Source organism: Colletes gigas, unplaced genomic scaffold (genome assembly GCF_013123115.1).
Source record: "Colletes gigas isolate AHSC1104 unplaced genomic scaffold, ASM1312311v1 Colletes_gigas_Sc00005, whole genome shotgun sequence".
Classification (NCBI taxonomy): Eukaryota; Metazoa; Arthropoda; class Insecta; order Hymenoptera; family Colletidae; genus Colletes; species Colletes gigas.
Genome location: NW_025106634.1, coordinates 5828193 through 5838882, shown reverse-complemented (window position 1 = coordinate 5838882; position 10690 = coordinate 5828193). Strand labels below are relative to the sequence as shown.

General features: G+C 47.5%; 1 protein-coding gene across 2 annotated transcripts in view; it reads left to right on the top strand.

The window, feature by feature from the left end:
- Nucleotides 1-210: 210 nt before the first annotated feature.
- Nucleotides 211-10690, top strand: part of LOC122395238 (myocardin-related transcription factor B-like) — a 256970-nt gene continuing 246490 nt past the window's right edge. For both annotated transcript variants that reach the window (XM_043392667.1, XM_043392666.1), the window contains exon 1: nucleotides 211-452. In XM_043392667.1, the coding sequence (XP_043248602.1) occupies nucleotides 413-452 (40 nt within the window). In that variant the 5' untranslated portion in view covers nucleotides 211-412. The remainder of the gene's footprint in view (nucleotides 453-10690) is intronic.

The window sequence follows — 10690 nt, the reverse complement described above, 5'->3', positions numbered from 1 at the left end:
GCAGCGCGTGTAATCCGCTAGGCAGCGCGTCAAGATCGTTTCGGCTGTCGTAGCTTGACAACCGACTGGACAAGTTATGTCGGGCCAGTGACGGGGCCGAAAACTTTGGAGAGAGGCAGATGTGTCTGTCGACGAAACGGTGGCTTCTACTCCGGCCGCGTGAAGAAGAGGAAACCGTGGAAGCAGAAGAGGAAGAAGAGGACGAGGAAGAAGGGGGCCGTGCCGCCGCCGCCGGCGTTGCTTGAAGAGGAGCGCGTGCTCTCTCGACGATCGCAACGCGTGCAGCTACCTTGGCGGTGTGCACGTGCGTGGCCAGCGTGCGTGCGTGCCCGTGTCTCTGTGTGTACACAGTGTGTATAGTGCAGGAAACCCCGACGATGGAATATCGGTGAGGTCACGAGGTCACCGCAGAATGCCTGAGCCGAGGGCGAAGCGCTGTAAACACTGTGACGGTACGGCATCCAACGCTTGGACCACCGAAACGGCTTGCGGTTTTCCACCCTGCAGCGGACAATAAGTCCCGTTTTAACCTGATACGACTAACCATTAATAAAGTTTTCTCCTTATCTCCTTGTTTCAGTGCGACGCTCTAACTTATTAACCTTCGTCCTTTCAAAGGAGCCCCGGCCACGGGAGGCTCCCGCTCGATTCTTTGCATCCGACCAGGATCGACGCGCTGTTGCATGAGTTTGCCTCGGTGTTTGTGTGCATTTGTCGTTTTGCTGTTTCGATCGCGTAGATTCTTAAGATTGCGCGCCACGACGGTCACGGAGTCCCACCGTCGCTGTGATTTTTGGTACGAGTTACCCGAGGAAACAAGCGGGGAAATAAAATGGAGGGTCCGGAGGGAGGAATGCCATCGAACATTTTAACGATCACGCTTAAATGTCGGAAAATTGAGATTGAAAATATGCAAGAAGTTGCATGGTTTCGAAAGGGAACATAAAAAAACGCGTGTTACAGCAAAAGACCCCCTTAAGGGTTAAATAAACAAAAATACAAAATACTCTTCGAGAAGTTCAACATTCTCTCACTTCGCAGTACTTTTGCAACATTTTTTAAATTTCTGAGAGTCGCTAAAGTTTGAAACGTTGCATCAGAGCGATATCCCCTTACCTCAGGAAAACAAATAAGAAAAAGTATCGCTAAGAATTTTCTTCCTGGAATATTGCAAAACTTTGAGAGCTTCTCGCGACGTTGGTCTCAAAGACTCGGTCTTTAAAGTTAGTTTGAACGGCGGAGTCGCCGTCGAGGACGATCGAAGGATAAAATAGAGCGAAAGTGGAGTTCGGTGGGAAAACTGGGTGTTAATTAGGAACGAACGGGAGGCCATTTTATCTGTGGGTCATTTATTCCGCGGCTGTGGCCGGACACTTGGACCAGGCTTGAGGCAGACCAAGGCGAGTGCGCGTAGCGCATTCCAATCGGATGGCAACCACGTCCAACTACACTCCCCTCCGCTTCACCCTCGTCTCGCCTTCCTTCTTCTTTCGTCTCTCGTGCTCCGCGCCGCCAGTATTTTTATCCTCGGTTATTCACCCTCTTATCTGCGAATAGAGGCGCCCCTTATCCACCTGAATTCGTGCCTTCTTTCCGCCTCGGTCCCTCGCTCCCGTCCCTTCCGATACCGATCGCCGTGTTCGGGTCAATATGCTTCTAATTGTATTCTAAGTTGGCCAGCGAACGTACCTCGTGGCCTCTTTCACCAGACCTTCGAGGCGGGAAACTTTGAGGGGATGTCGAATGGGGCAAACAAAAATTTTATATTCCCTCGATATACGCTTGGATTTGTGAAAATTTTTTTCTGTTATTCTTGAAGATAAATCACTCGTGGATGGAAGGGTGGTTTGAAAGATTTCGCGAACGTTGTCCCGCAATAATTTTCTGCTCGTCGGTTGTATACAGAGAACCGTGGCCTTCGTTTTAACAGAAGAATGGCTTTTATTTGCGGACAAAATAACGAATCGCAAGATAAAGAGTCTCGTACGAGTTTAGCGTCGAGATTAGTTGGCAGTTTATTTGAATTTCTTTCGGAATCGCCTATGCAAACATTGAAACGCTCGAGGATGGTAACGATCACTTGGGGTATCGGGCTGCTTTTTCTTTTCCACCCCGGCGTATCTCTTTTTGTTTTAGAGAACGTTCGCGAGAGCCGGACACGACCAGATGGCCGCGATTAAAAAAAGGATTCGTTTCCCCGCCCTCCCCCCTCTCGGGCGTTTCTGACGTTTCCGTTCCGGCGATTATGTATCGTCTGCATCGGGGAACTCTTAAACAAAATTTTATAAACACTGTCCGGTCGTACGTTTACTCTTCGACGGGAACCGTTGGGGTCCACGCATTGTTGTAAACGTATCGTCGTAACGATCGTGGATCATCGGAGAAAATTTGGAACGTTTGCCCGGGGCCAAGGTTCCACTTTTATTTTTAAAAAGCGAGACCAAGTCCAAGGATCCTCTGGCTTCGATCTGACTATTTTCTAGTACGGATGAAACACAGTTCCACCGTGGAATCGTCCATTTTCTTTATCGTTTCGCACATTCGCGAGCCTCCCGCTAATGACGCGCTTCCGTCTCATCAGTCGTCGATGCGGCGAACGCGTCCAGAATCGGTTGTTTATCAAAAGAGAACTGGCTCGTACGCGCCATTCGCAAATACCTGCGCGGGCCACCGAGAGTTCAAAAGGAAGCCTAGTTTCGCCAGCGACGAACGAAGACGATCGTATTTCGGTGCAGCCTTTCACGGAACTAATTACACGTATCGGGTGTCCGTGAAGTCGGGTCGATAATGGGTCTAACTCGAAAAGACTTCGAACGCATCACGGGCCAGTCAGCCGGACGGTGATGTATGGTCCGGGATGGCCCCGATGATTACGAGGAATCTGTTCCCTCGTCCTTCGAGTGCCTCGTCGTTAACGAACGTCCGCCCATTTTAATTACTTCCATCATTAATCAGCCGGCTCGTAGTTAGGGGTGACTGCCCCTCCGGGGGAAGCAAACATTCTGTCACGAGTTAATTGACCGTCTCCCTTTGAACTCCCTGGCGGGGTCAACCCTTCAAACCCTTCCAAAGTTGACAATTCACTCGTGCAGTCACTGCCTGCAACCCTTCGAAATGTTTATCCTCGTTGTATTATTCTTAATCGAGTCCCATAGCTTCAATACGAATTCTCTGCAAATGGAAATTCGAAATATTTCCAGAAGCTGCTCCGTACCCCGGATTCCTCCTCGATGCGTCGACGTTTAATAATACGAAATTGTTTTGGGTTCGAGGAGATACGAGGGCAATAATATCCGATTTAATAATGCACCGCTATATTTCGAATATTCGAAACACGGAAAATGCTCGAAGGGTGTCATCGCCAGATGTTCGAGGCTCTAGATCGCGTATACTCGAGAAATGATCGCCCGATTCTGAAATTTCGCCTTTTCTTTACGAGATCGCGTTCTTCAAAGCGTAACGCTCGGACAGTGAAATATCGTTTTGCTCGCGGTCCGACTATTATCGGTCGACTATTATCTCCTCGCCACTTTCATACCGCCGTTACGTAACGCCAGAAATATTTCTGGTCTTTATTCTTATTTTCTGCCGTTGGTTCGCGACATTTCCCAAGGCCATGATCAGTCACAAGACCGCGCGAGGCGGCGGACGATGGAACAATCGCGCCGTGGCATCGCGAATCTATAAATCTCGATCTAAAATCGTCGGTGCTCCTCCAATTTTTCTGATTTACGTCGCCTTGGCGTTCCCACCCTCGACGCGGAATCGTAAAGCGTCGATTCCAGGCGCGAAGTGGACCCGGGAAACCGTCACAAGTGGGATCTGATTTATAGAGATGGCTTTCGAAGGTGAATAGTCCTCGCCTTGGAACAATTTAACGACCGTGCGCGCTAGAATCGCGTTAAACATCGACGAAAACGTTCGATGTTCGACTTCCAAGAGAATATTCCGATTTTATACAATGTTTAAGGGATGAAAACAGCGCGACGCCGAGCAAAGACGCGAAAGGTTGGGAGATAAGATTTATCGCGGATCCATTTCGAGAACGGCGATTCGGTTTTTTTTCTGTTACTTCATAATTCACTTTTTAGGATTCTTTAAAACGTTTAGTCTCGTTCCCCGACGGCTTAAACGAATCCTGCACGACGATCCTCGGACAGGGGTGGCATTAAAAGTGATTCGTAGGTTCGCGAATGGCTCGTAAATTTGGCGCCCAACAGCTGTCAGTGAAAAACAAAATCTAAATTTATGCCTGGCTGGCCCGATGTGATACTTTCTGGTAATCTGGACAATACTCGCTGCGGTTGCAGCATTCCTGTTAAATTCTAAATTATTTAATCGCCAAAACAGTTATCGTTGTATTTTTCCAGTAACTTCTGTCGTAAGACGATATTTTGTATCGTTTATTTATTTTATAACGACTTTATAGTATACAGAAAGGAAGTTTAATTTCCTGTTGATAGGATCTCACGACGTAGCCTAGAATTATGACTCTGTCGAGAAGACACGATTAATCTCTATTATCCTAAAGGAGATAACATAATTAAACTCCAAGCTAGATCGCGACGTGTCAACACTGAAACTTATAAATGCTCGATTCAATCGTAGTTGGACATTATTACTGCGAATGTGCAAACGGTAATCGTGCTACCGTCGCGATAATTTATTATCTGTCGCGTATACTCGGCCAGGAAAAATTGCAAAGTTTGCGCAGATATTAACTAGAGAACTCCTGTAATTAATGTCCTTGGTGGTCGTCGAATTATAATAATAATTTATTGTACAAGTAATCCCCTTTGAGTGTACGGATGATACAATTTTATTAAATATCATGGTTGAAGGTATTTAATTTTAAATAAACTTTCTATGGAACAGAATTTAAAAATAAACAATCTGGTTTAAGGTAGTCATCGAATAATAATAATGTATTGCACGAGTAGTCCCCTTTAAGTATACAGATAATACAATATTATTAAATATCATGGTTGAAGGTATTTAATTTTAAATAAATTTTCAATCGAACAGAATTTAAAATTAAACAATCTGGTTTAAAGTAATCATCGAATAATAATAATGTATTGTACAAGTAGTCCCCTTTGAGTGTACGGATAATACAATTCTATATAACATCATGGTTGAAGGTGTTTCATTTTAAATAAATTTTCAATCGAACAAAATTTAAAATGGACCAGTCTGGTTTAAGGTAGCAAAGAATTTGATTCCGGAATTAGCATATCCAGAAGTAGGAATCGTGAAAAATAAAAACGAGCAAGTGACCGAGATGCACGGTGGATTTCGTTAGAGAATCGTGTGTTCCTCCGTCGTCGACGATCCAGCTGGGAGTCGACCTTCGCAGGACTATCCGGACGAGAATTTGGCAACGGGCGGTTCTAGCGGACGCCTAGTTCGATTATTTATCGGGACGGTATGCGGGATGCGTGGGCCGTTCTCCCTCGTACTCCCGCTCCTTTTCGTTCGTTGGCCAGTTTCCAAACGGCGACACCCTCACACCTACGAATTCCTTTTGGCCCCGAGGACCGTGTGCGTGGACGCGGGTCGCGTCCGTGTTCCCGTGCGCTCTCTCGATTTCTCTTGCGTGCAACTCGTGTAAGTACACGTTACGTCGTCGCGATTACGTGCGAGCTCGCGCGAGTCTGGCCTCACTGCTCGTCCACCCCCTCCGCGTCGCTCTTTTATTCTTCGCCTAGCGCCGATACGCGCGAAGTTTATTATTGGAGGGTAGCCGAGCAAGAATCTTTTACGCCCGACGAGTACGAACCGCGACGGGTAATTTATTTGACGGCGATATCGCGAGGATCACGGGTGGATATTTTGTGCATGGAACTCGGGACACGGTCCGTCGCCTTACAGAAATTTTTATTCCCTCACTTGGTACAAACGGGCGAAAAAGTGCAATATTAGTCGAGAATCGAAATCGTCGGGAGTTAACGTCGAGAATAGACCCCTGAGACTCTCTGTCGTCCAATTATCGGGTTGTCGAAGGACGGTTTGATAGAGCTTACCAGCCAACGACAAGCCAACTGGACTTTGTTCTCGAAGGATTTAATCACAGAGAAAGGTGGATCGGTAGTTGACTAGCTGTTCAAAAGAAATTTCTAGCAAGAGCGACTGCCCTGTCCGTCAACGGCTTCGATATAGTCGAGGTCTGGTTTTAGAATTGCAATTGAATGAACGGTGACTAATCTCGCCGACCGAAATACGCCAATGATTAAGACGAGGATGAGAATGAATCGTATTCTTTATTCATCCGCGGGTCAATGCTTGACGACAGACCGGTATTCTTGGATCCTGCTGTTACGTCGAAGAACTATAATCGTCAAACAGGAAAATGCACGGTGTACATTAATAGATATCTCGTAAAAATAGCAGCGTGATGCATCGCGCGCGCCCGTCCGAGACGAATCGTAATGCTCTCGTCTTTTCTAGCATTACGTTGCTCTTTTACGCGCTAATTGACTGAAAGATCGAAACAAAGACTCTGTAAAATGCAATTAGTTTACGTTCAGTTTGGACGAAAGGTGCTCGATGTTACGAGTCTAAGAAGACACGCGAGCTTTAAAAGTTCCCCCGGCGAACGTCAACTAATTGCAAGCTACGCGCGTTCCCTTTTCACTCGTGGCAACAAAGACGTGTTACAAAAACGAACGACGAAAAGTTACTTAATCTCTCGTGCCCGACAAGAAACGCCTCGGTCGTTTTCAAACAATCCCCCCATAAATTTATCCGCCTTCGATCAAGCGATCCTGTGGCGAACCGGGGCGACACAAAGATCGAGAGCGAAAGGATCGAGGAAAAGAGAGTTGTTGACGATCGGGACAGGTGCTGGGGCAGCGCCGCGCGACGATGGGCGCCTTTATCGAACGAGATCGAAGATAATCTCTCGCCATCTTTCCCCTGATTCTTTTTTTTTTCTTCCCCCCGGTCGGGTTGGTCTCCCCGAACGATCTCCTGTTGCTGTTGGCAGCCGTGCGCATGGTTTACGCGGTAACAGCTGTGCTCGCACGCACTTTGCTCGCGCAAAACATCGCTAATGGACCGACAACCTCAACCGAGTCAGACCCGCTTACGCGTAAATATAGTGGAAGCTCCGGCGTCTTTCTCCGTCCCCGCCTCTCGCTAGCTCTTGTCAACCCTGGATGGAATTTACGGCGGCCGGATAGTTTCTTCCGTTCACCAGGAACGCGATCGTCCAACGTACGGCGCGAATTTTTCGATCTCTCCGCTGATATTGTTTAGAGACTGGTTGGAAACTTTGGTATCAGTCGAGTTAATCGCTAGGTTAGTTTCACCCTGTTGAATGAAAGGATCTTCCGGAAGCTTTACGATAGTCTCCATGGAGGGTTGTTTAGGACTTACGAACTAACAGGAGCCTAAAATTGTGTCAGTCGATATCGTATTGGTGATTATTGACTCACCCTCGTGTAGAAGCTTCGTGAGGATCTCGTGATCGTCATAGACCTAGATATTCAAAGCGTATAATACATATTTTTAAGCTTCATGAATGGCACCGCGGGATGAATCATCGCATCTATCGCGCTCGCCAGTGGAATTCGAGGTGGACGCCGATACCGGGACACACGTACGAATATGCGGTGCGCGCGTACGCGTCTGTATACGTGACGAAGCTAAACATTCCGCGGAGCATTCACCCTGGCATTGCTGTAAAAATAAACGGATCGCCAACGGTGTATATCCACCTCGTCCCCGAGGTCTCCGTTTCGTTTACGATACCACTGAACCGAAACCCTGCGTTGCGTATCATCCCGAGGCCTCCTACGCCCGGTGGAAACCTTGCACCTGGTACCACGGGTCCGTACGCATCGAACTCTCGATCGAAAGAACGCGAAAGGATCGACCGTTCTCGAGCCCGTTCCATAGCTCGAACGGAAGAGCGAAGGCTCTCAAGGTCGAGCTGGCTTTTTATCGCGGGCGTCTTACGTAATCGGAGATACTTCTCCGCTAAGTCAGGGTCCGGGCATTGTTGATTCTATCGAGAGTCTGTAAAAAGATTCTCTTTTTTTTATGGTTCCCTGACCTTGGCGCTGGTTAGCAGACGAACCGAGGACGGCTCTGGTCCGAGTCTCACCGTCGATCGTAAAAATGATTTAAAAGTGCAACGTAAACGATCCCCGAACGCTGGATGATGTAAATGACGAGGGTGCTGATTTAGAATCGAACCGTCCAGCCCGACCAGACGCTGCTTACTCTTGACCGATGGAAGGACAGCCCTGTTGCGCAAACTTCTCCACGGACGATCGTAAACGTTGGTATTCGCGGTTATTTAAGGAAGTAGCTCCCGTAGTCGAGTCTATTTTTCTTCTTCGTACATTTTGCGAAAACAAGAAACACGTATGGAAATACAACCCTTTGCAGAAAGTATAACTTAACACAACAACTGTCAGAGACATTTGGAGCCCATTGTTCATTTGATTGTTTTGAGGTGGCTCTTCTCGTATTCTTCACAATTTTACGTAGTCCTCAGCAATTCCACGGGGACGAGAGTCTCCTAGGGGATAGTTTTGCTTGACCTTCCCCGGTGTCTCGCGATCGCGCGACATTTTCCACGAAGCGAACGAAAGAATCCGCAGTCGGGACGCGCCAAGTGAGTCAGTGAGTTGGATGGTTCACGAAATTAGATCGCCCCGCGGATTATGTATACGGCAGCCGGCTGTTCGTTCGGGTTGCTGCATCGCTGTAACCGGCATTGATTCATCGGTACGTCGTCTGCGCGCATATGCCGCACGGTATACAATGAACCGTGCACAATGTAGACTACATTCCTGAAACGTTACACGAACAACGAGATTAAAGATCCGCGTTTCGTCCTCCAGGAATTATTACGACTCCGCCGACGCTGGTCGGGCGCGTATCTGAAATCTGGTTTCCACGGAGAATCGCCTAGCCCCCGCTGTCCGGAAAAGAACACGACCTCGCTCTACTAGAATAGATCTGCACGTTTCTCGATCACGTTCAACCCTGCAGGGAAGGGTCGACCTCGCTTTCGAAATAGATCCGCGCGTTTCCCGATCACGGCCAGCCCCCGGTAGCAAAGGGTTCATCGCGCGGTACCGTTTTTTCCCGCGGAAAAACAAACACCGACGAGTCGTTCGTAGAGCGCGACCACGTTGCCGAGGTCGCTCGTCGTCTTCCTGTTATTTATGACACCTTGACCACCCACGTAGACATCGGGGGACCTTCCGGGGTGTTCCTCCGGTTGACGCGCACCATTCCTCGCGATATTCGCCTCTCGCGGGTTTTCCTCGTCTTTCGCGTCGAACTTATCACGCTTCGTCTTCTATAGGATACATAAACTTTGGTACTGTTTTATTTATTCATTCTCGAGGGACGAGAAAAAGCAAAGCAAAAAAGAATAAAGGCGATATAAAATATAGATTAATAGGGGTAAAAATTAAAAGTAAACGAGATTGTATAATACCAGGTATATTTCTATGTGAAACAATTTTTTAGTGCGTTGCTTAATCTCCAAGATAATTAAATTTGAAAATATTAAACATGGCTGCCGCGTCTGTCCAGCGCTGGCTGTTTCTACTTGCGCTGGTGTCCAAGCCTCCGCGAATTTCAAAGTAAAATTAACAAACCAAGCGAATAAAATGAAAGTTCGAACTTTAAAGAGTGTTCTCGGAGAGCAAACTCAGTGTTGAGAATTTCTGAAGTTCCTAATTCGAACGGTTCCAAAGCAACAAAGTATCCCCGTATATTTCTTTTCGAAACGTCTCCGGGAAGGGGAAATTTATTCCCAAGCTTTGAGGCCAGTTTTCCCCGAGGATGATCGTAATTCATGCGTCGACGGAATATCAGGTGGCCCGGCTCGCGCTTAATAACACGGATTAGAGAAACGCGCGGCTGGAACAAGGGAGTACGGGATGAAAAACGATGATCGGACAAGATATGACGACGACTGGCATGGAGTTGGCGTCGTGTCTAGGAAGCGAGTCTCTACCACCGTTGTAGCCCTTAATGAGCCCAACGCGAGACTAGTCCAATCTCTTTAACTCTGTTTCTTCTGTCAACCGCTTCTGTCCGCTTCGCGGTCTCGCTGTCTTCTTCTTGTTACTCTTCTACCTCCTCTGGTTCTTCGCCTCTCCACCCTCATCCGCATCGTCGGCCGGAGCATGACCTGGATGGTGCCCAAACGAAATACCATCCTCGTCGCTTCCTTTTTCGCGCGCCATTTTGGAGAACCGACCGTCGCGTTGCTCTAATTCGCCCCGTCCACTGTACTTCGTCGCATAAACAGCTTCGCGGCCTGTCACCGACGAATTAATGGAACAACCATTCGCGGTGTTTCCTAAATTTGTCGGAACCGTTGTCCCCTTTGTTTCCATCCGTTTCCGTTTGTAGTTTTACCGCTCGTTCACGAAGGATTCTTCCTCCTTTGAAACTCCACAACCCTGCCTAACTCCGAGGCATCTATTATCAGAAATTTTGAAGTCTATTTCAACCCTTGGTAAAATAATTCAGTTGAGATTCAGAGACCACTTGAATCTATTTTTAAAATAAGAACGATAGAGGTTGAATGGAGGGAAATTTATTCCTAATGTGTGTGTTTATATTTTTGTAGTCGTAACAATCGGAATTTATTGGTCGCTCGAGCGTGTATCGAAGAATAGGTTAAACAGCGTGCAAACAGGAGATTCGATTTCCGAAC